Here is a 26,216-nt window from a genome sequence, read left to right on the forward strand (position 1 = left end):
GGGGGGCACCAATAACGTGATATGTTGAGGCGTTGTTACAATTAGTAAAAAAAACACGATTGAATAAATATAATTAAGTCCAGCCGCCAACTCGTGACGCTAAGTTCAGCAGTACCGCGCCCCGCGACTTCTGCAACACCAGTCAGAACTTTGCCTCTGAAGGTACGTCGGACAGACTTTCTCGCGCCTGCGGCGTTGGTGCTGAGTAGCCTAGGGCTGAGTAGTCATCGTCACCGGCGGCCTTTCAGCCACTTGCGTTCAACCGCGATTGCTAAGGCAGCGATTTCTGCCTTCTAGATTTTCAATCTATGCGGCCCGGGCTTTACTAAGGTCGCTACTGCTCCCACAGAAACATTTGTGATGTTATTTACAAGGTATATCGCCGTGAAGCGCGAGAAAGCTATATTTCGCCACGACAGACTTAGCACGAGCGCAGGAGGTGCGAGGCAGTCTGTCCGACACACGTCGGAGCGTAAACAGGAGACACACGGTACGATTCTCGACCGTGTGTACAATACTCCACACCACTCCGTAATGCCGGAAAGCCCAGGGAGAGACGCCTACAACATGCTCTAAGAAACCTCCTCCGTAGTACCTAGGCAGAGTCATATATTCGAGGAGCAAAAGCCTCAGATTTTCTCTCTGACGCCTGCTATTACTCGCGCCTGCGCACAAAGGACTGGCGATCCCTCAAATGAAAGTCTCGTCGACCCGCAGGTGTTCCGCCGCTGCGCAGCGCCGCGCCTTTCCGCCGCCACCATTTGGGATGACGTCACACCGCGTTCCTCGTCGTCGCGCTCGCCTCCGCTCGCTTCGCCAGCTGCGTCGCATGCCTGATAACATGCCGGAGGATTGAAAAGGAGAGCTCGCGTGCGCCGCAACAACAGTTGAGGTGGCAGTATGGACGGTGACAATTCTGATAAGCAGGAGGAGGAGGCCTGGAATCGACATCGGAACGAGATGAAGAGGAAAAGAATCGCCCAGGAAACAGGGGAACAGCGCGTCGAATGACTGGCTAAACGCCGCAACATAGCTAGGCAACCAGACTAACATGGACTTGCAATCAAGATTAACCAAGGCTAACCATGCTATGCCTAAGCTTTCGCTACGTATATCCTGGCATATCCGAGCTAGCCCACTTTTACTCAGCGACACAGCGAATTCCATCGCTCAGCGACCGCCGCCACGTTGTGGGCTCTCCGCGACTGGATTCAAACAAGTTGGTCGCGCCGTCGCTGAATCGCAGCGATCGGCGCGATGTGGAAGCGGTGATGTGTGTTAAAAATCAAAGCGCCGTCAAAATAAGCGCTTTCCTGTTTTACCATGCGTTGGTAGCCCTCTGGAGCAATGCCGCGCGCCTCACCAGCGCATGTGGCTTAGGAGCCTCAAACATTTTTTTTCTTCCGCTTACACAATTCGTTTAAGAGTTCAAGCTGCAAGCTATCCCGGCCGCGAGCAGACACCGCCTCAACGTAAGGCACGTACCCACTTGATCGCCACCGTGGTCATCCACTTCATCGCTACAAATTGTACCAGCGGCTTATACATGCACACGCAACAGTACCTTGTTCTTCTCCAAAAGCAAATACTTCTCCAGGAAAAAGTTGTGGATCCCACAGTAACAACGAAACTAAGTGTACTAAAGGGAACCAGCCCACCAGCGCTGCACAAGCCGCACTCTTATACTTGCGGTTTATGCAGCGTCTCACTCACCGCATCTGCAAGCTGTCATAAAGTCTCAACGCTTCTATACGTTAAAAATGATGCAGTTATTCTATCATCGAATAATAATAGGAATATCCGAATATTTGACTAGTTTCCATGTTCTTTTATTTAACGATGCAGGCATGGATACATTGAGAGCAGGGGGAAACCTTGCGCATCGCTGTGACGGAAATCGCGCTGCCGCAAACGCATTAAGCTGTCAGCTAAAATCGCTCTGCGACGTGCGCGGCAGAGCGATTTCGTTCGCCCCAATCGCGCCATGTGAAACAACCTTGAGCCGGCGAACGCGGTTCAATCTCGCGTGCGCTAGCGTGGAAAGCGGCCCACACGCATGCCTTGTGTCGCGCGCGAGAGAGGAGAGGCGTTCTCCGGCGGCTGCTAGGGTGCCTCGATGTCCTCCTCGTCCGCCGCTCCATGTATAGTGGAGACGACCGCGGTGTCTAATGCGGCGTTGGCGAGGCGAATCGCGGACGCCGTAGTAGATGGCTTTGGCGGACGTCGTAGGGACGCTATGCCGTGTCTTGAGAGCTCTCTCTGTCTCCCAGAAACAGATGCGACCTTAGCGGAACTGACAGCCATCGCAATTGATGCCCCCTAGTAACTCAGCCTACCATAGAATCATATTTACCGACTCCATGGTGGCTTGCAGGAAATTGTTGCGCAACGACCTCCCGGCCCACATTTCGACATTTATTGAAGAGCGCCTTCAGGGTCCTTTGGAAATCATCTGGATACCTGGCCATGACGGGCTGCCGGGAAATGAAAGAGCTAACCAGCTCGCCTGTGAGACTTTGAACCAGTCACCCTGCATTCCGCGACCAGCCCGGACGAAAAGGTGGGCTCCCCTGCTTCTGCGGCCATATCAAGAGGCAAGGTGCAAGTTCCCCAAGCTCAGCAAAGTGCTCATCCGTGAACAGGGTGTACTGATTCGTCAGGCCCAGACATAAACACTCCCTACACCAGCGTGTATGCACCTCCTCCGCGGCCTCTTACCTGAAGATCCTCCACCCTGCCGATACTGTAGTGAATACCCGAACACATCTCATTTCCTCTGGTCTTGTGGACCACCCCCACCTCCCCTGCCTGCCCCTACAAATCTTTCCCCTAAACATCATGTCGGGTGGCTGACAAAAGCAGCCAGCGCTGATGACCAACGGCACCTTGCGGCGTTTATCAGTGCTGCTCTGAAGAATGCTGCAAGCCAGGCTCTGGACTGAGGGCCTTTCCACCACACCACCCAAAATGAAAATAAAGTTTGCTCTCTCTTTCTCTCTCTCTCTCTCTCTCTCTCTCTATATATATATATATATATATATATATATATATATATATATTGTAAGGAAGAAGAAGTTCGCCGTGCAGAGCTGCGCAGCCGGATCGCCAGCGCTACTGAAGTGCGGCTCAGGCTAGACGCTGTTCCTGGTGCGACTGGCTAAGCCTACGCTGTTGCGTCTTCCTGTCGGGGTCCTTCGTGTCATCCACAGCCGTGTCCGACATCTTTGCCTTAATTGGTGGAGGTTTGCTGCGCCGGACTCTCCCTGCCATCATGACCACCGTCGTCTCTCAAGGATCCCTGCGGCCGGCTAGCCCGCTGAATACTGTGGCTCCAAGAGCGCGATATCTGGGTTGTGTACCGCTCAGGCAAGAAACACGTCGATGCCGATGCTCTTTCGCGCTCGCCTGTCCACTCCGACATTGTGGGTGTGTCCGTCCTAGACGACTCACTTCTTCCATTCGCTTCTGTCGACGTGACTTTGGAGCAGCGCCAGGACTCCTGGATTTCATCTTTGATAGATTACATCTCTGATTCGCCTGCACGCCCACCATCCCGAGCGTTACGCCGACAAGCTTCGCACTTCGCCATCCATGACGGAATCATCCATCGCCGTAACTACAGTTTCGATGGCCGGAAATGGCTGCTTGTAATACCCCGGCAGCTCCGCACTGCTTTATGCGCCGCTTTCCACGCTGACCCTCAGTGCGCACACGCTGGTGTCTTCAAGTGCTACACCAGACTATGTCATAGGTTTTATTGGCGTGGTATGTACACATTTGTGCAAAAGTACATTCGCTCTTACACAGACTGTCAACGCCGCAAGCCTGATCCTTGCCCGCCCTTCTGGACCAATGCAACTTTTGCCGTGCCCTCCGTGACCCTTTGACCGGGTTGGGATAGCCCTATACGGACCTCTGCCATACACAGCTGCTGGCAATCGCTGGGTCATTGTAGCTATAGACCACCTCACGAGGTATGCAGAAACGGCCGCTCTGCCAGCCGCGACGGCTCGTGACGTTGCCTGCTTCCTGCTTCAACGCTTCGTTCTACGTCACGGCGCTCCCCGTGAACTTCTTAGCGACCGAGGCCGCGTCTTTCTCGCCGATGTCATTCAACTACTTCTCGCTGAATGCCGCGTTATTCATCGCTGTACCACCGCATATCACCCGCAAACAAACGGATTGACAGAGGGCTTTAACCGAACTCTTGGCGACATGCTTTCGATGTATGTCGCCTCCAACCACACCAACTGGGACCTGATCCTTCCCTATGCCACGTACGCCTACAATACGGCACCCCTGTCAACGACGGACTTTTCTCCCTTTTCTTTTATATGGTCGCGAACCATCATTTCCCATTGACACTATTATTCCTTACCGTCCCGACTTATCAGAGGGTACACCGGTTCCCGAAGTCGCCCGGTATGCAGAAGAATGTCGGCAACTAGCTCGCTCCCTTACAACACAAGAACAAGCGCTACAGAAATTTCGTCATGATGACGGGCGCCCCGACTACCACTTTTCGCCTGGCGCTCTCGTTTGCTTGTGGGTGCCTTCTACTTCGACACCAGGTGTCTCCTCCAAGTTTGTATCCCGATACAATGGGCCCTACAGGTTTCTACAGCAAACTTCTCTGGTGAACTACATCATCGAAACTCTGACGCCCCCTGCGGGCCTGCGTCGCCGAGGCCGCGAAACTGTGTATGTAGATCGGCTCAAGCCGTATCACGAGCCCTTCGTCCTCACGATGCCTTAGGCCTCCTGTGCGGCTCCGTCTTCAGCGAGGGGGAAAGTTGTAAGGAAGTTGTAAGTTGTAAGTTGTAAGTGCGCTGTGCATAGCTCCGCAGCCGGATCGCCAGCGCTACTGAAGTGGGGCTCGGGCTAGACGCTGTGCCTTGTGCGATTGGCTAAGCCTACGCTCTTGCGTCTTCCTGTTCGCTGTCATAATATATATATATATATATATATATATATATATATATATATATATATACTAGAGAGAGCGGTCCGAGCATTTGGGGCGCCCCCCCCCCCCTTTGCTCGAAAAATAGTTGGTACCCCACTGTCTTAATTACGGGCCATTCGCAATTAGAGCACAGGAGGATGCTGGGCACGTTTTCACTGCGAACTACTTCACGAAACGTAAGTTTGCGGCACTCGATTATGCGCATCCTACGCGTGGTGACAACGGGGAGACGACGATGGAGGCGTGACGACCCTGGAATGATTAGTACAAAAAGATGACCGTGGATAGACCACGACGCCACCACAATGATTGCATGACGACGACAGAACAACGACGAAGGGATGATGACGATGGTGCGGCATGACAACAACGCAATAACGGCGCTGTAGTGACAACTGTGTGACGACGACGGCACGACGACAAAATGAAGATGCTAGACTGATGACGATAGTATGGCGACGGCGGCGCGATCACAATGAGACGATGACGCTGGACGACAGCATGGCGGCAATAACATGACGATGCTAATATACACTGCAATGGTATAACGAGGACCGCTGGACGAAATTAGTATGACGATGCCAGAATAACGACCACTGTATTCCATGATCCGCACGACGCAACAGACCGACGAAGGTGGCAATCAATGCGGCGACTGGATGACGACAGTGTGAGTTGGAGCTGACGTTTGGACTTGCGCATAGATCACCTGCCTCTCCGGGCCATGTCGCTTCGCATTATGTCCAGTAGTCTGCGCAATACCCGGGACGGAAATTGCTTAAGGCAGCAGGGAGCGACCATCACATTCCTCGCTTTGGAGCCTATACGGGTCTACACCACACTCGGGACGGATATTTTGCAAGACAGGGACCTGCAGGCTACATACACGTTGTTTTGCCTTATATTGAGCACTCTCGTGCATTACAACTCGGACGGAAATTGCACAAGGCACATACCTCATTCTACACTACATCCGATGCAGACGTGCACTTTACTGCCGACTCTAATTGCGGAAGAGAGCAACCAGCACCCGACAGACAACGCGCTTTGCACTGTGTCTGGTACCGGTATGCATTATACTCGGGGCGGCAATCGTGCAGGACAGCAGTCAACAGAAAGCAGCTGGCACCCGACACCTAAAAGTGGCACACACCCAGTGTCCAAAGTAGTACAATTGGCAAGACACCAGCAGCTAGTGCCCCAAGAGTGAGGATAAGACGCAAGGACAGCTTCCCTTTCAACGTTTCGGATTTGTGGACGCAAGCCGCACTCACATGTTGTAAAATTTGGTAATATCTAAAGAATAAAAAAAAACACCCTCTATAGGAAGCCACGTAAAAAGCTCTTGCACATAAGTTTTTTCTCTTTCTCCTAATTTGCCGTCGTACAGCCTTTCATTTTGTAGTCATCGTTCGTGTATCCTTTTCGTTAATGTATAGTCTTGCGCTCCACCTTTCCGTAGAGCAAATGTACTTCCTTCTCAGTGCGATTAACGTTATTGGGTAACCTCATCCACTTTGCGATCACGTGCATGCATATACATACGCATGTTTGCAAATAACCTAGCGGAACTCTTCGGGCGTGAAAAATCCTGTAAAATATCTGCAATGCTGAGTGAAATCCTACCCACGCGACACGATCGCTTCATCACAGCGGACCGATGTGTTTGCGCTTTTCCACTAATTCGGACGGGCACTGAGGGAGCAACTGTCAATGTTCGCACGTGCACGCACGGCGTCACTTGCATAGCGCCGCGTGTGTAGAGGGAAGTGCGTGAGAGGAACCCAGCTGCAGTACACCGCTCATCACGAACACGGCTTCGGAACTGGCAATATCAGTGTGTCACTACATCGCTTTGATGCTAATCGCATTACCGCCGACATTCATCATATTTCTTTTGTTATCGCGGGCATGGATCATTTACCATAACGCTGCACACGCCAACGATGTAATTAAAATAAGTTTGTAGACGTCTTGGACTACAGCATTTCCGTTGTTCCTGGTTGGAACTAATTCCGAGTGCGAGTACAGCTTTATGGCTCAAGTTTAGGCATGGGTTTCGCATTCTCACCATTTCAGCTTCGACCTTCGCTCTTCGTTGGATAACCTGATCGAGGTCACGCGCCACAATCGTCAACTCTGGCACACTCTGTAATAAAGTGGAATAGAAAGAAAATATCTTCTTTTATTGAGATATCAAAAGTTATCTCACTGCATATGAAAACCAGTGTGGTGGCTCTGATCATCCCTTACTGAACAGGGACATCCACAGGGAATAATGCGTGACGTTATTGTGTTTCAGTCTGGTCAAGGAGAGATTTTGAAAACATGTTTTTTGTTGAATACGTATCACATGTTTCTGCAACGGCAATGGCAGACGAGTAATAATTGCATATTTGCGGTGCAATACTTTTTGCTGGCGACGGTTCGTAGCAGCGGCTGAGCTCACAATTTAGGCGATAAACTGGAAATACAGCCACTGCTTAATAAGATTTCACATGTAACTTTTTAATATATACCTCTAGCAGTACTGTAATTGCTTAGTCTAATTCAGCCATAGCAAAAACAAATGCGTTTGTAAAATACCGTGCCCAAACCCAGTTTCAAGAAGTGCTCCAAATTCTTGTGGCAACAGCAAGGAACTGGGGCGCTTTAGCGTAAAGGTATTCCAAACTTTCTATTCCATTTGTGCAATCAGCCCTCCACGATTGCTGAGAAGGTTTTCTGGCCATGCCCATTTAGCTTGTCTGTCGCGCTAGGTCAGGAAAAACGCAGGACCTCCACATCTTACGTGACATGTACTCACTGATTATGCAAACCGCAGAACCTCCACACCTCATGTGACGTCTACTCACTGATTATGCATGATTAGACTGAATAAAAAAAACGGATTATTTACAATTCTACGCCGCTTCGTCATAGCCCTCCGGAATTGGTCAAATGTTTTCGGCTGAGATTACTTCGCCTGTCTGTCATGCGACTTCATAAAACCGTGAGAACTCCTCCCGTCAAGGTGACGAGTTCGCATTAAAGATGCATCAATATTCCCAACAAAATTGATACGTGGATTTATGAACGAGGGATTTAAGCTATTATTATCTTCAGCTACTATTCTACAATAAGGATCGACCACTTCCGAAACTATTGGCAGCGTGAAACGGCACGAACTACGCAAGAAAGATACAGGAAGCAGTAGTACTTCGTGTATCTTTCTTACAAGTCCCCTGTATAATATCGTTGACCATGGGGGTAAATATATGAAAAATGGGGAATATATGAAAAAATGAAAAAATATCCAGTACTAACTATATCGCCATATAAGCATCCTGGTAACAAGAATGTACTAACCTGTCTCGAAATATGCACACTGTATGCTACAGTAACAACACTAACCGCATAATTGGGTACATTCCACGCATTTTTTTTTCACACTGCCATCTACACTGAGGCTTGTTGTAGCCAAAATATTTATGGAATATATATATATATCTTTGCTGTGTTACACTAAGTACAACATAGCGTTACGTAAAACGACACGAGGCGTGACTATTTACAATGTATTATTTGCACCGACGCACACAGCAGCATCCAAGATAGTGGAGCTTGCACACCAGACAGACAGACCCGCTTCTTCGTCATCTGCCCCAGGCAGAAGGCCTCGTTCGGGATGAGTTGGCTTCGTAACATTTTCTCCGGTGGTTGGAACGCCTTGTTGACACCGGCAGCGTCAATGAGGTGGCCCAGCACAGTAAGTTGACGAAGAGCGAAGTGGCACTTCGAGGAATCTAGCTGGAGGCCAGCTGGAATATTGCTAGAATGGTCGAACGTCGCTCAATATGTCTTGTGAAAGTGGGTGAGAAGGTACTCACGTCGTCTAGGTAACATAAGCTCGCCGACCATTTAAATACTTTGAACCAGTGTGCTTATCATTCTCTCAAAGGTAGCTGACACATTGCAAAGACTGAAAGGCATGATCTTGAATTGGCAAAGACCGCCAGGGGTCACGAAGGCGGTCTTCTCGCGATCCATGTCATCTACAGCAATTTGCCTGTAGCCTGATTGAGTGAAGGTCCAGAGACGTGCGTGACTGATCGAAGTAGCCGGCGAACAAAAGCCGTGGGGCTTAAGCGGCTGACGCGCGTGTCACAAGCATCTGATAGAAGAAGAAAATTAAGGCAGAGTGTATAAGAAGAAGAATCATTTAAGGCCAAGTGTGCCGAAATAAAGACAAAGCCAAGTATAAAATCCTTTGGCAGCGAGCGAGGACGGCAAAAAGAACAACAGTGTGTGAACCGGCAACGCTGACACGGGCAGTGCACATCTCTAACACTTGAACAGCACCACCATCGGCAACATGGAAGACAGCGTCATAACCTTCTGCAGGCGACGGCGTAAAGGGGCACTCATAATAGATTGGTGTACGCCAGTATCTAAGAGGGCGGTTACAGGAACATTGTCGACTTTTACTTTTAGGAGGCCGTGGTGAGTGGGGAGTGTCAGCAGAGGACTTGCAGGGAACGATTGCATTGCAGCTTCACCTGCATATGCTGCACGATCTAGTTTTCCGGCTGCGAGCGTTCAGAGACTGTCGGTGAGGAAAAGTGAGGAGGCTGCGGTGAGCGGGATCAGAGGCGTTGAAGCGACGGGGAGCGGGAGAAGCGGCGGACAGGAGTGGCGTCAGAGGTAAGAGGCGCGTAGGGGGACGACCAATAGCATATAAGGGAAGCAGCGGCTGAACGGCTCGAAGGAGTAGGCCGCATGGAGGTCGGCAAGGTCTGGCGAGGGGTGTGTGTCCAACTGCGATGGTAATAACGAGCAACGTGCCTGTCCTGATGAGAGAAGAAGCAGATGGGATGATCGTCGCGCGTTCTCCATTCTGTAGGATCGCGGAACGGCAAACGAGAGGTGTAGGAACGTCGAGCAGTACCTGTGGAATAAGGCCGAAGATCACGAGTAAGTGGGCTTGCTGATTGAAGGGCGAGATTTGCAAACTCCTGCCTGACTACAGATTGGATGAGAGACATGATGACAGAGATGTGTCACTGGCAGGCGTTGTGAATACGGGAGGTTGAAAAGGTGCACGAGAGGCATCTTCAATCTCGCGACGAACAATGCGCGTGACGTTTTCATAGGTGGGTGCGGGCGAACGGCATCACACGATGAAGTTGCGGCCGTGTTGGGCAGCCGTGTGAATCCGAGAAATACGGCGTCTCTTGGCTTGTTCAAACCACGGGCAATCTTTGATGGTGGGGTCGGTGGTGTCAACCTTGGTATAAACGAGCAGATTAAAAGCATCGTCGGCAATGCCTTTCAGCACGAGAAACCTTCTCCAACTGAGACATGTGCTCGTCAACCCGACGGCAAAGAGCGATAGTGTCCTGAATGTAAATGATATATGACTCTGTCGAAGTCTGTGTACCAGTCGCCAGTTTATCCCGCGCAGCAAGCTGCCGACCAGTGCTGGCACCACTGGTGGTGTCTCGAACCCCACCAGTGGTGTGCCATCAAGGTAATACAGCACGTTGCGAGCAGAAGGATCGGGTCCCACCTGTAGCTGGCACTTAACCGTTCACAAAAGTTGAGCCATTTGACGACGTCAACCTCATCCTGCCCGTAAAACACGCCAGGATCCCAAGCAAGAGGGAAAACTATGTATGTGGGAGCCACGGGAGGGCCAGGTGGTGAAGACGATGTTCTGGCACCGAGTGACATGGTCGGATCCGTGATGAGACGGCCGTTGCGGAGCTCCGTGATGGGTACAGGGAACAACCACCACCTTTACCACAAAGATCTCACGTAAAACGACACGAGGCGTGACTATTTACAATGTATCTGCACCGAGGTACACAGCAGCAACCAAGATTGTGCACAGCCAGCACACCAGACAGGCCCCTCTTCATCGTCGTCTGCCCCAGGTAGAATCTCTTTTGGAATGAGCTGGCTTCTTAACAATATGCAAAACAGTTATAACATCACTGGTAAAGCACGCAGTAACAATTCATGATCTTTAATTTCAACTGTTTGTGCGGGAAGGCAATTTCACTCTTTTGATGTACGCGGTATAAATGAGTTAAGGAATGCGTGAGTTCTACATGGCGGAATTCTAACTTTATGAATATGATGTATTGTGTAGGAAACATATTGGGGAACAGAAATTAGTTCGTTATGCAAGTGTGATCGTAGTAAAGCTTGTGAAAAGAAACTGAACAATTTATTTTATTAAGCATAAACGTCATTGCTGTTGTACTGGCGGTGCGGCTGTATTTTGATCAAATAAAATGAATGGAATTGTTCTGAGCCACTTGAAGTGCATGTCACAGATTTTCCTGAAAAGGGTCCCATATTGATGCGGTATACTTAAACTTTGATCTCAATAGCGATTTATATAGCAGATGCTTTAAGGAAGAAGTTGACCTTGAAATATTTCGACGAACGTGGCCGAGCATGCGATTTGCGTTATTTGTAATGAGTTATATGATCATTCCAGGTAAAGTTCGATGTTATGTGTACACCAAAATACCCGTACGGTGGTACAGGTGCCAGTGGTATGTTATTTGGTCTCTAGACAGGTAGCATTGTTTTCGATCTGGTTACGTGCATAAATTTACATCGAGTTATGCTTAATTCCATTAGCTACATCTTGTACCATGAACATACTGCGTTAAGGTCAGATTGGAGAACGGTTACTTCGTTATGACAAGTTCTTTTCTTATAGATTACACAATCATCTGCAAAAAGGTGAATATTTGAGGAGATGCAAGAAGGCAGGACGTTTATGCAAATTAAAAAAAGAAGACCTAACAGTGAACTTTGCGGCACAGTAGATTTTACAGCCCTAAGTCCTGAATTAATGTTGTTAAGTGAAACAAACTGAGAACGATTACATAGAAAAAATCCAGGTCAGACGTTTAGCATCATTGTTAAGTAAACAGTTTATATATATATATATATATATATATATATATATATATATATATATATATAAAGGTAGTTCATGGCAAACTGCAAAAAGGAAAAGGATGATCGAAATATTTCGACACGTCGAGGAAGATGCAAATGACTAAAGAAATGTAGAATAACATTTAACTTAGGCGCAAAAGCCATTAGTTGTGTTTCACAGCGGTAGGTTTTACGACACCTGCGCTGCGATGACGGAAAAGGAACTAGTTGGATCGAAGGAAGTTTAGAATATGCGAGAACAGCATATGTTCAAGAATTTTGCATGGTATGCTAGTAAGGTAGATGGGCCGGTAGTTAATTAGGCAATGCCTGTTATCTGATTTATAGAGTGGAACTACCTTACCTATTTTCTAGTTTGATGGAAGAGAGCCAGTATCTAGAGTCTACTTAAAGATCTTAGTTTATAAGATAGATGGATAGGGCGTTGTACTTTTTCAAATTTTGGTTCAACATGATCGCATCCAGGCGGGGAAAACGATTTTAGGGACCTGATTAGTTTTGTTACACCGTCGAAGTTGATTACTACAAGACACATGGCTGTGTTGTAGTAACTATGCCATGGTGGTACTGATGGAATTGTGTTTGAAGAAAAAGTTATTTGAGGAGACGTCGTTAGGAATTTGACAGCATGCGTTTTCGGAAATGGGGCAGACTGAACTGTCAGTTGGGCTGATTCAATAATATTTGCTTAGCCTTATTGTGCAGCAGAGTTTTTGCTTCTCTTGCTAGCATAGATGGCAGAGCTGTGCTTGAAAAGCTATTCTTGGCTTCTTTTTGTGATTTTATGTATTGGTTAGATGCTGTCATGTAGTGTGTCCAGCGATCATTCACAGGGGAATTCTTAGTAGACCTAAAAGACGTTTCTTTTTGTACGATAGGCGCTTTAAATGTTTGTCGTACCATGGAGCATTTGAATCCGTGCTTATGCTGACAACTGGAACATCCTTAGATGGTAATAATTTTTGCGAAAAACACTCCAATTAGCATCAACATTACGACTGCCAAAGACGATCACGCAATTATCAAGAAAGGCAGCAAGCTATTCGTTTATTACATCAAAGTTAGCATTTTGTAATCTTTAACTTCTTCCCTTATCTAGAAAGCCTGGATCGGGCTTTGTTAACTTGAAACACAAGTAGTGAAGCAGTTCGAAAGTGATTTTCCTTTAGAAATAATAAGACGAAGGTAGTATAACTTGCACCAGTGTAACAGAGTTGCCTAAGAGAATATAAATCACAACTTCAAAGGTTTTGCTGCGTTTTATTGCTTAGAGCAAGGCATTAAGTGAATGCATAATCATGCAACAACATACACTGACCGGAAAATGCAAGCTTACCGATTTGAAACGTGTGACCTTACGCTTAACTTGGTCATGGATATCCTGGAAGGCCACCAGACGGTTTTTGGCGTTTTTAGCCTGTAGGGTAAATGCAAAACAAACAAACAAAACAAAAACAAACATCATATACGAAAACAGTAAAAGTAATTTGTCAAGAAAAAAATTCGAAGAGCACGCTCCAAAATATTTAAAGTTGCACAATTATATAAACAGCCTGGTTGCATACTATACGTATCTTTTGCAAATGAGCTATGAGTGCAGCCAACGTGGTGTTTTGCAGAGCCGTGCCTCAGCGAGGTATCGACGTTGTGTAATGTGTTTCAGTAGTTCCGTGCAGCAGAGTAAGGCTAGCCACCCGCAAGCAAACAATCTTGCGCAGTGATATCTAGTACCATAGTTCGGAACCCGTTGGATGACTAAATGGCCTAGCGAAGTGGCCTCGTCAGCGGGTGTTTACTGGAAGCTTCTCTGTGGGTCGCAGGGCAGTCTATGGCGTGATATTGCTTCGTTCTTTAACAACATACTTATTGAGGCTCTGTGATACTGAAAATGTAATTCTCCACTTGTTCCAATGAAAAGGTGCAGAGAACATAAGAAGTTAATGCAACGCTGCCGTTGAGGCAACGATTCGCTTGTAAAAGTACAAATAATTATTTGATTTCATCATCATCAGCCTACATTGTGTCTACTGCAGGACGAAGGCCTCTCTCTGAGATCTCCAATTACCTCTGTCCTGCGCCAACCGATTCCAACCTTTTTCCTAATTTCATGACCACATCTAGTTTTCTGTGGTCCTTCATTGCTCTTTCCTTGGCAGCCGTTCTGTAACATTTGTGGTCCATGGGTTCTCTAACCTACGCATTACAGGGCCTGCCGAGCTCCATTTTTTGCTTTTATTGTCAATTAGAATAGCCGCTATTCTGTTCCCTCTTTGGTCCACACCACTTTATTAGACGTAACTTTAGGAGACAGGCGTTCTTTGTTCCATCGCTCTTTCCGCGGTCCTTAACATGTTCTCGAGCTTCTTTGTGAATTTCCAAGTTTGTGAAACATATGTTAGCACCGGTTGGCACCGGAAAAGAAAGGCGGTGCTATTTTCAATGATAATGGTAAGCTTACGTTCAGGAGCTGGAAATGTCTGCCGTTTCCAACCCACTTTTATTCCTCTATGAATTTCTTTCTCATGATCAGGGTTCCATGTGATTAATTGACCTAGCTAGGTAAACGTACTTCTTCATAGAGACTAGAGGCTGACTGGCGATCTTGAACGCTTGTTCCCTTGCCCGGCTATTCATTATCTTTGTCTTCTTCATATTAATCTTCAACTCCACTCCTACACTCTCTCTGTTAAGGCCATCAATCATTTGTTGTAACTCGTCTGCATTGTTGCTGACTAGAACAATGTCATTGGCAAACCGAAGGTCAAGTTTATTTACAACATGAACAAAGTACAGTGTTCACCCATATGTCTGAGATATAGGTTGCCGAGATATTCGCCGTTGATCCTTACTCCTAAGCCTTCCCAGTTTAATAGCTTGAATACTTTTTCAAGGTAGGGAGTGAGTATCTTTATAGAGATTGTGTCTCCTTGCCTGACCCCTTTCTTCACAGATACGTTCCTACTTTTCTTGTCCAGAATCAAAGCAGCTGTTAATCTCTGCAAATATTTTCAAAGATATTGACACGTGTACTTGTTTATCTTTATCGGGCGAACACGTTTCAACGCCTAACAAATGTTATCGCACAGCGCAGGACGCGCCTACATGTATAGGAAATTTCTGGAATGTTACCGATGGTTCCATCCGCTGTCTGTCACCGAACCTTGCGCAATATGATTGCAAGTATGCGCGATGCGCATCGTGTCGAACTTTGTGGAAGACACGCGGCTCCCCGCGATTACTCTGGAACATACGACGACTGATGTATAAAAGCCGACGCGCTTGACCCGCTGATCAGATTTCGACGAGCGCCGATGGTTTGCCGCTATTGCTGTGGGCTTTTGCTTTTGTGGGCACAAGTTCGCAAACAAAACGCTAGTTTCGCCATTCACTGTTTTGCGTTGTTCACTGTCACTACCACGTGACATCTAGTGGAGGTGCTAGTGCGTTCATGTACCGAACGCTGCCACAAAGCCGTGATCCAAGCTCGAACCATGAAGACAACACGATCGTCGCAAAGGACCAGCGAGCTAGCCGCAGGCTGGAAGGACTGCCCCCGGAGCACGGACGTTTGCCTGAGACGACCAGGAAGATTGTAGCCTAGTCAATGACCACAATGGCACCACGAGCGTCCCCCATCGTGCTTGAACAACCTAGAGAGCCACCTACCTTTCATGGAGCTTCGTTGGAGGATCCAGAAACCTCGCTGGAGACTTTCGAAAGGATCTTGGTCTTCAACAAAGGGGCCTCTGAGGAAAAGCTGCGCCGCGCGTACTTCTCCTTGGAAGATGCTGCGAGTACGTGGTTCAAGAACCAGGAGTCGACCCTTAGAACGTGGGAGCTTTTCCGAGTAACTTCCCGCGGACCTTCACGAGCATCGTCCGGAAAGAAAGGGCCGAGGTTCTATTAGAAGCCCGAGGGGAGCTACCGAACGAGAACGTTGCCACATTTACGGAAGAAATGAGCCATCTATTCCGCCACGCCGACCCAGAAAATGTCAGAGGAGAAGAAAGTCCGCCTACTCGTGCGTGGTGTGAAAGAAGGATTTTTCGGTGGAACGATACGGAGCCCACCAAAGACCGCCGTAGAGTTTCTTCGCAAGGCTACCAACATCGAGAAAACCTCGGTTGGAAATGCGGAACAGACAATTCCACGGCCGCACGAACTCGATGAACTACGCCGGAGTGCAATCACTGGCCATTGACGACCTGCGTGAGACTATCAGAGCGGCCACGCGGGAGGAGCTTCAGAAGCTATTCCATCCTTCCCGGCCTCAATTTGCTTCGATTGCCGACGTCGTATATGAGGAGATCCAGCAACTCGGAGTAGCCTGAGCCGCAAGCGATGACATACGCCGCTGTAGCCCGCCGTCACGTTCCTCCCCCTCAACCACAGCTGGGCCTAGTTACGCCACATTTCCGTCGTCCATCACCGCCACCACCAGCACGCCAGCACGCCAAGCCATCGGCCCACGCAGCATTCCAGGGAAGACGGACGTTTGGCACGCCTCCGGCCACAGTCCGCTTCGCTATCACTGCAGAGAAGCCGGGCATATCTACCAGATGCCCTTACCGCGAGATGGCACTGGGAGGGTTCGCCGTCAAAGCACAACGCCCACAGCAAGGTGAACGCCCACGTGACATCACCGACTATCTCGCTGCCACCATGTGGCGCCCTCGACGACCGCCCCTTCGCCGTCACCAGGCCGCTACATGTCGCCGCAGCACCGACCATACATTGGCCCAGCCCGGGGCCGGTCTGCGAGCTCATATCCGGAAACTAAACGCAGCAGCCGATCGAGGTGCGGTTGCTGTTCGTCGAACTAATGAAGATCCTCCGCCGCCGACGAAGACACCGAAAAGACGAACTCGACGATATATCAACGAGACCCCGCCATACCGACGAAGCCATCAATTCAAGAATAAACCTACAAAAGATGACTTGACGACGCTACGTTCCAGCTTCAGTTCCACACGACGCAACCGTGATCCGACGCCAAGACCTGACTGCAACGAAAGGTTACAGAACCACAGAACCTCGACGTGCTTCTCGATGGCCACGCAGTTACCGCCTTACTGAACACAGGAGCCGACTACTCCGTCATCAGTGGATCCATCGCCTCCCAACTGAAGAAGACTAAAACTGCATGGGAAAGCACTCAAATTCGGACCGCTGGATGACACCTATTACACTAACTGGAATCTGCACCACAAGAATTACAGTTCAAGACGGGACCTAACCTACCACCTTCGTTATCCTTCAACAGTGTTCACAAGACGTCATTCTCGGCATGGACTTTCTGAACCAACACGGCGCAATCATCGACCTGAAGTCGAAGTCGATAACACTGTCGGAAGATCAAGCGATAACGCCGCAGAGCTGTCGTAATCACCAAGTTTTGAGTGTGCCCGAAAACAAGTCAGCATCCCGCCCCGCTCCAGCATTGTCATTTCCGTCGGCATCAAAACATCTGTAGACGTAGCAGGCGTCATCGAGGTTGACTAGCGTTTAATACTCAACCGTGAAATTTGTGTCGCAAGAGGGATCACTCGACTGCACGGAGGAAAAACGAAAGTGTTGCTGACAAACTTCATCCAGGAGTTCAAGCACGTCAACAAGAATACGACGATCGCATACAGCGAGGAAATTCAAGAAACCAGCAATGCGTTCGTCCTCTCGAATTCTGCCCTATCTACCCCTACGATCTTAGTTCCCGAACCAGACTTCGACATAAGTCTAAGTCTGCAAAAGCAAAGTAACCAAGTAAGCAAAACCTCAGACGTCTGTTCCGACGATACAAAGACTGCTTTTCGACGCCATCGAGGATTCGACAAACACTAGTCACAAATCATCGCATAATCACAGAACAGTGTGCTCGACCACTTCACCCCGAGCCCTTACCGAGTTTCCATGCCATCATCCAGCCGTCGAAAAGCCCGTGGGCATCCCCTGTTGTCTTGGTGAAGAAAAAGGATGGAACCTCACGTTTCTGCTTCGATTATCGGCGACTGAACAAGATAAAAAAGAAGGATGTATACCCCCTACAATGGATAGACGACGCTCAGGATCGGCTTTGCAACGATAAATACTTTTCGTCGATGGATCTCAAGTCTGGCTACTGGCGAATAGAAGTCGACGAAAGGTATCGCGAAAAGACCGCTTTCATCACGCCAGGCGGCCTCTACGAGTTCAACATCATGCCATTCAGACTCTGCTCGGCGCCTGCAACGTTCCAGGACGTGATGGACACTAGGTTAACAGGATTAAAGTGGCAGACCTGTGCTTTTTACTTGGGTGGCGTCGTCGTCCTCGCCGGAAATATTGACGATCACCTTAGGCGGCTTGCGACAGTACTACAGGCCATCAAGTCATCAGGACTCACTCTGATGCCGGAAAAATGCCGCTTCACTTACGATGAGCTTCTGTTCCTGTGCCCCGTCATCAGCAAACCTGGAGTCCGCCCCGACCCACAGAAGACAGCCGCCATCGCAAAGTTCCAGCAGCCCATCGACAAGAAGGCAGTGCGCAGATTCCTTGGCATGCGTGCCTACAACAGGCGACTTGTCAAGGACTTTTCCCGCATCGCTGAACCGCTAACACCTAACCAAACGTGATGTCCAGTTCAAGTGGGAAACGCTGCAGGCCGACGCATTTCAAGAAGTTAAACGACGCACGCAGATTGCCACTGGTACTTGTGCACTTCGACGAGGACGCCGATACAGAAATACACACTGACGCCAGTAGCCTAGGCCTCGCTGCCGTCGTAGTCCAGACAAAAGACGGACTTGAACGCGTGAGAGCTTACGCTAGCCGGTCGTTGTCAAAATGGGAAGGCAATTATTCTAAAACCGAAAAGGAATGCCTCGCCATCGTTTGGGCTGCAGCAAAATTTCGCCCTTACCTATATGGCAGGCAATTCAAATTCGCCCGTGGCCATCACGCATTGTGTTGGCTAGTGAATTGAAAGGAACCTTTCAGGACGGCTGGCGCGGAGGAGCCTAAGACTGCAGCAATATGATATCACTGTAACATACAAGTCTGGACGAAAACATTGTGTTGCCGATTGCCTATCACGCGCCCGCATCGACTCGGTACCGCAAGATGACGAAGATGACGACGCCTTCGTTGGAACACTAAACGCGGAAGACTTCGCTGAACAGCAACGAGAAGACCCGGCCCTGAAAAGATTCGTCGAGTACTTGGAAGGGCACACCGACGTTTTCCCTAGGACATTCAAGCGAGAGTGTCTTTGTTCTCGCTTCAAACAACCTACTCGTAAAGAATAACTTCTCACCAGTCCACGCCAACTGGCTCCTTGCTGTTCCCTCAGCATTGCCTCCAGAAGTACTGCATGCCCTACATGATGATCCGACCGCTAAGCACCTCGGATTCTACCGGACGCTGTCGAGAATACAGGAAAAGTATTACTGGCTGCGCGTGACCACCGATGTCGCCCGTTACGTCAAGACATGCCGAGACGCAAGAAACCATCGACAAGGCCAGCGGATTACTACAGTCGATCGAGCCTGCTTGCCTACCATTTCATCAGATCGGGATGGACTCGTTGGGAGCCTTTCCGACATCAACAGCCGGAACTAAGTGGATTGTCGTGGCGACGGACTACCTCACCCGCTACGCTGAAATGAAAGCTCTGTCGAAAGGTAGCGCAGTCGAAGTGACGAAATTCTTCGTCGTGAACATCCCGCTGCGATATGGCGCACCAGAAGTCCTCGTCACCGACAGAGGAACGGCCATTGCAGCGGAGCTCCCCCAAGCCATTCTGTAGTACAGTCAGACAAGCCACTGGAGGACAACTGCCTACCACCCACAGACGAATGGTCTTATGAAGCGCCGGAATAAGACCCTCGCCGACATGCTAGCAATGTACGTCGACATCGAACATGAGAGCTGGGATGCCGTCCTGCCATATGTAACCTTCGCTTACAACACGGCGGTGCAAGGAAAGACACGGATCACAACGTTCAAGCTGGTTTACGGCAGGAACCGACGTGCGCCATGCTGCTGCACGTCACAGACGAAGAGAACCTTGACGTTGCCATCTATATCCAGCGCGCCCAAAAAGCCTGACAGCTAGCCCGCCCAGGGATCAAGAACTAGCAGTGCAACGACATCCGACACTATATATGTATACAACCTCCGACGACGCTACGTCGAGTACCAGCTCGGCAACCGTGTTTGGGTTTGGGCCCCGATACGCAGACGTGGACTCAGTGAGAAACTATTGCGAAGCTATTTCGGAGCCTACGACATCATCTGACATATTGGGGAACTGGACTACGAGGTCGTGCCAGACGGCATTTCGCATTCACAGCGGCACTGCGCACTATCTGAAGTCATGTGTTGCGTCTTAAGCCCTTTTGCGCACGCTGACAACTTCCTTATTTTGTTGTTCCTTTGCTACAGATGTTGTTGTTTATACTTTCGTTTGTTTGCAGCATCCGGTCGGTGATTATTAAGAGGGGGGTATTGACACGTGTACTCGTTTATCTTTATCGCGTGACCGCGTTTCCCCACCTAACAAATGTTATCGCACAGCGCATGACGCGCCTGCATGTATCGGAAGATTCTGCAATGTTATCGACGGTTTCATCCACTGTCTGTCACCGAACCTTGTGTAATCTGGTTTGCATGTACACGTGACGCGCACTGTGTAGACATTTGTGAAGGACACGCGGGTCCCAGCGATTACTCTGAAACATTCGATGACTCATGTATAAAAGCCGACGCGCTTGACCCGGTGATCAGATTTCGACGACCGCTGATCGTGTTCGCCGCTATTGCGGTCCTTTGAGTCTAACTTCCTTTTGTGGGCACAAGTTCGCCCAAGAAAACGCTAATTTCGCCGTTGACCGTTTTGCTTTCTTCACCGTTTATACCACGTGACATTATTTACTTAAGCGTTCTGTACTCCTCAATTGCATAATGCCTGTACGGCTCCTGGTATCTCTACTGAATCAAATGCCTTTTTGTAATCTATGAAAGCCACATAGAATTGCTTATTGTAGTCTAACTAGATAAACTGATTGATGGCATGGATGAAATCCATTCTGGAGTATCCGTTCCTGAATCCAGCCTGCTTTCTTTGTTGACTGAAAGTGTTGACCTTATTCTGCATTGGAAGTAAGCTAAGGGGTCTATAATTTTTCAATTCTATAACGTCTCCCCTTCTTTTCTATAAGTATAATGTTGGCATTCTTTCAGTGCTCTGTGACCCTTGAAGTTGTGAAACATTTCGTATAAAAAAACGCAATCTTTTCAAGAATGATGTTTCCTCCATCTTTGATTAAATCGACTGGTATTTCATCATCATCTGCCGCTTTCCCCCGTTTCACGTGAAGTTTTTGAAGAAGTGAAATTCCACTCCTTCACTAGTTGCAGAAGAAGCTTCTGTAACCTGTTCATTACTACTTGCTATTACATCGTCACTGCTTTGGGTACTGTACGGACAATATAGAATTCTTCCGCTGCTTTTATTATATCTTCGAAAGTGGTCATGACTTCACCCAGCTTATCTTTTGGTGCATACATTTTGGCGTGTCGTATTCCAAGTTTTGTTCTCACTGATTTCATGCTGCGTCTATTTTTTTACTGCTTCCTTAGCCTTTATCACGTTACAATTTTGAATATCCCTTACTTTCTCCTTGTTGATCAATTTTGACAGTTCTATGAATTCTATCTGATCCTTTGAGTTGGACACTTTCGTTCTTTGTCGTTTCTCTATGAGGTCTTTCGTTACTTGGCAGATCTTACCTACTGGTTGCCTTGCTGCCTTGCCTCCTACTTCAATTGATACTTGTGAAGCCAGTCTAGTTAGGTTTCATTCATTACCTCTACGTCATCTTCATCCCTCTGTTGTAAGGATGAACATTTGTTTGCAAGCACCAGCCTAAACCAGCTTTAAGTTGTGCATCCTGCCCCATGCTAGGATCGGCAGAAAGTATGGAATTTATTTAATTTTTTGCTTCACAATTAATAATTTTCCAGGTCCACATATTGCTGCTACGCTTCCTGAAGGTGGTGGTCATTATTCGGAGCGTCTTCCTTTCCGCTAATTCTACCATCATTCTAGAATCGATGCCGTAGTTGCCAACTGCTTGTTCACCAGCCTGATTTTTCCCTACTTTTCCAGTGAATTCGCCCATGACTACAGTACATTGAGTTTGTACGTTTCTCATCGCTAATTCAACATCTCGATAAAGCTGTTCTATGTCATCATCATCGTGACTGGAGGTTGGAGCGTAGGCTAGTTCTACCTTTATTGTAGACCTCCTATATTTTTTTATTACGAGTACTACTATCCTCTCATTAATGCTGCAGAATTAGTCCGTGTTGCCTGCTATGTCCTTATGGATTAGGAATACTGCCCCACATTGCATCTTATTTAGGAGTCCTCTGCAGCAGAGGACTAGGCTGTTAGTGAGAACTCTATAAGCCACACGAGTTCGTCCAACGTCACTAAGGCCTACCGCAAGCAGTCACAACCACAACGCCGCGGAGGACTCCCTTCCGGGTTGTGCCTCATTCTTCGCATAAATGGCGTCCGCAGACTTGCCTGTGCAGTTTCGATTCAAGGTAAAGGTGCACGAATTATAATTAGTAAATCGGCCGTACTTAAGAATGTCGGCAAACGATCTGTTGACGTCGCAAGAGACATCACGAGGTGGCGCTATCATCCCCAGCGACATAGTGTCCCTGTATATGGTCCGGGAGCATATACAGGAACACTGGTGGCTGAAATACGCTGGCCGAGTGCTCTTTCTAAGACCCTCCACTGCCACCGTCTATGCAACCCTCTGCGCCGTCTCTGCAAGCCTGCCCCTCCCACCCCCCTCCTCCTATGTTGCGTTTTTTTTTGGCTTCTTTTGTTCGAAATAAATGAAATGAAGCCTCAGCGAAAAATTGGTGAGTTCACACTGACATCATCTCTCCGTGCCACTCACCCAAATGGAAAAGTTTTGAAATGTCCCCGCAGAGATGGTCGTCTGCGCAAACGCGGTCAAGTTCCTCCTTGCAGCTTCTCCAAGCTGCGGCACGGGCCAATCCCGGCCCAACATGTCGAGGGCGGCGAGAGCGGGGCGGCCGGCCTCCTCAGTAAGCACCTCCACCCAGGGGCTGTCGTTGCCGAAGAGAGCTCTGACGAGCTCTGCCATCAGGTCCTTCCCCAACAGATCGGCGAAGGAAAGCTTCGCGTTCGAGCATTCCGCGAAACGAACGAGGATGCTTTGCCACGCCTTCGGCGTGAATACCTTGCACGCCACGCATGGTGGAGGAGAAGGCTCGGAAGCTGCTGCGTCACTTAGAGCAGCGGAGCCGTTGACAGCCTGCTTGGAAGGAAAAAAAGACAGGCACTGTGCAGGCAGCCGGCATTGTCTTCGCAAAGAACATGGAGGTTCATAGTAAGGTGGCAATCTGAAATTCTCAACTATGTTTAAAGAAGTTATGACTTTGGAGACAACGTCTCAATAAGGTAATTTGATTTTGTTAGCGCCTCGATGAACACAACTGCCCTGTCAAAACATGTGGCGCTGGAAACATGTATTGTTGAACCGTTATCAATTTCCTAAAAGTGCATGTAACGAGAACACGTTATGCTATTATCGGCTATGCCTTTGTAACCATGGTACCCAATTGCCTTACTTGGGTATTATTGGGAGCTCGGTTTAGCGGAAACATGTTTTGTTGAACCGATGTTCATCAATTTATTTCGCTTACCCCGTAAGGTATCGAAAAAGAGCATGTAGCACCGAAGGTTTTTTTTTTTTTTCGCGTGAATGCATCTTGCGATTCGGTATCGAGGATCGCTTGCTTAAATTGCGTGTAACGAGAACATGTTACGGTATTATCGCTTATACCTTTGTAACCGTGGTACCCACTCGCCTTACTTTTGTATTGTTGGGAGCGCGGTTTAGCTGAGGCAGGAGATACACGTTTTGGCAGCTTGAGAACGGACAGCCAACCGGCTTTATTCAAAAAGTAAAAGCAGGTGAGCCGAGTGGTAGTACTGGTGTCCCAGTCGGGCAGCCGCTTCGGTTCCAAGAACGAGCAGGGGGCAATGACCCCCCACGGCGGGGACAACGAACTGACGGACGGTCATAACACTAGACAATGCATGCTTGACGCGCACAGATGGCGCCTTGCCGCGTACGTCACGCATGATGCAATCGCGGCTGACTTTAGCCTTTCATTCGGCATTCAGAGAGGCATAGCTCGGCAGTACAGTTGTTGATCTGAGCGGGAGCGGTCGTGTTGAGAGAGCTCACTCAGCAGTAGTAGTTATAAAAGATCAAACTCAACTATATAGTTCTCAGGACTTTCTCTTATTCGTCTTTATTGTTTGCGAAGAATATGACGCTTGCTCAGTTATGGCGCCACCGCATTCGACACACATGGATGAGAAATGGCTTAAAGAAACTCGGGCAGCCGAGAAGGGAAAAGATAATTTGCAAACACCGCGCTTGACCACGGTGGGCCCACTATAACAGAGAGCGCGCAAGATTATAAAGGTTAGACACCAAGACCCCCACTAGCTTATCCCAAGCTAAGCATCTGGGCTATCTACTGCTTGAATAAATGTCGCACCTTACTTTGGCATCCACGTGCGGAGGAAAGAAGCCATTATGCGGTCATTTGTGTATCGCGTGCGCATGTGACGCCGTGGAAGCGCCGCGCATCGCGCCGTCAAAGATAAATTTGGCATCGTGCACGGCGTCCTGAGAGGCGCAGCCTAATAGTGTCTCTGTTGATCCGAGCAGGAGTGGTGGCTGTTGAGAAAGCTCACTGTGCCTTAGTCGGTACTGGAAAGCGAACTCAAACCGGTGCTCATCAGGTGGGCAGTTGTGCAATTGGTTGAAGAAATTACGTGCTTGCTCGGCTGTGGTACCCCCGCGTTCATGCAGCTGTGGTCCAGAAATGGCGTTGCAGAGACTCGGTCTGCGATGCACAGCAAGGCGCAACTCCTCTGAACGCGGCGGAATGTGTCAGTCTCCACAGAAAAGGCGAATGCGCGAGACTGAGGCAAACGCAGGAGCCCCTATCATCTGCAAGTACGGTGGGATGGAGCAGTGCAGGGCCATCTGGGCCAACACCACTATGGGGGGGGGGGGGGGGGGGGGTTCATTTCTGTACCTCAGTGCCTGCGCACCCTCTGCAAAACAAGAGGGCCCACTACGAATAGGGAGTGAGCACGATTTGAAAATTATAACGTAAGACTTTCACTAGATGAAACGTTAGCTAGCTTAAGCAACACGAGCGCCACGTAAGCGTGTAAGCTTTCTGATGGCTGAAATAATTGAACTTTACCATTTGGTTACGTCCATTTCTGTGCCCCCTAGTGAGTATACACCCTTTTGCGGCAGACACAAGACGTAGGTTTCACGTGAAAGGTACGTCTTGTGCGCGCTTCAGGGGGTGTGCAGGGTTTGTACCCCACAGCGACTGCGTCACTGACACACGCTACCCATTTCCATATTTGTTTGCGTAATTGATCGCAGCATGGACTGAGCAGGCATGCCGGAGGCGTTGCTGCGTGATAACCGCTACTCTAGAACGTTAGCCAAGCTAGCTGTGCTGTTTGATTTGATTAAAGATTACTAGTGGTGATGTCAACGGCTAATGTTTCGGGTGCAGAAGTATTGATTCGACGAGTGCCCGCTTCCAGTGTCATCTAGACACTGTGGTGCTATAACACTGCCTTGAGTCTACACACCCTGCGTCTTTTGTCCCCTCGACAAATTCACATGGTGGTATCTTTCAGAAATACAAAAGAAGAACCCAACATGCTATACCTTACCTTGAACTTAAGTTTATCCTGTCGCTCCGCGGCTACTGCTGTGCTTAGTGTTCTAGTAGGAGGCTTTCTTGCCATCTTACGTCGCTTTTTCCCTCCGCCAATCCCACCCCCCTTTATATGTGAACTGCCAGGAGAATAGTGGCAAGGCTGTTATAGACTCGTCTCGTGAGTGTGTATTTTCTAACACCCGATATTTCCCTACTCGCTACCAATCTCTCTTACATTTGCATATACATTTGCACGTTAGTGGAAATGTAAGAACTGTAGCTTGTTATTGAATGCTTTTGAGGGAGGTCACACATAATTACAGCAGTTAAGGAGGTATTGCTAAAACGCCTAGGGAGCTCCAGAGCGCATTGTGGCGACGCAGTGGTAAGGTACAAACGAGTTTCTCTCGTCGCCGGTCCCCTCTACCGTGCTCCGGCTTCCTCTGAACGCTCTGAATCACCGCCCGACGTAGCATTCATGACAGCGGCAGTAGCA

The 26,216-nt window shown here is 48.7% G+C and overlaps 1 protein-coding gene across 1 annotated transcript in view; it reads right to left on the reverse strand.

Moving 5' to 3' along the window:
- The window catches only part of LOC142591371 (uncharacterized), a 149,750-nt gene that overhangs the window by 43,984 nt on the left and 79,550 nt on the right, over positions 1-26,216 (reverse strand). Inside the window, exons 20-22 of the mRNA XM_075703697.1 lie at positions 22,885-23,265; positions 13,263-13,343; positions 7,038-7,115 (exon numbers count right to left, since the gene is read on the reverse strand). Coding sequence (XP_075559812.1) covers positions 7,038-7,115; positions 13,263-13,343; positions 22,885-23,265 — 540 coding nt within the window. The remainder of the gene's footprint in view (positions 1-7,037; positions 7,116-13,262; positions 13,344-22,884; positions 23,266-26,216) is intronic.

Source organism: Dermacentor variabilis, chromosome 8 (assembly GCF_050947875.1).
Source record: "Dermacentor variabilis isolate Ectoservices chromosome 8, ASM5094787v1, whole genome shotgun sequence".
Lineage (NCBI taxonomy): Eukaryota > Metazoa > Arthropoda > Arachnida > Ixodida > Ixodidae > Dermacentor > Dermacentor variabilis.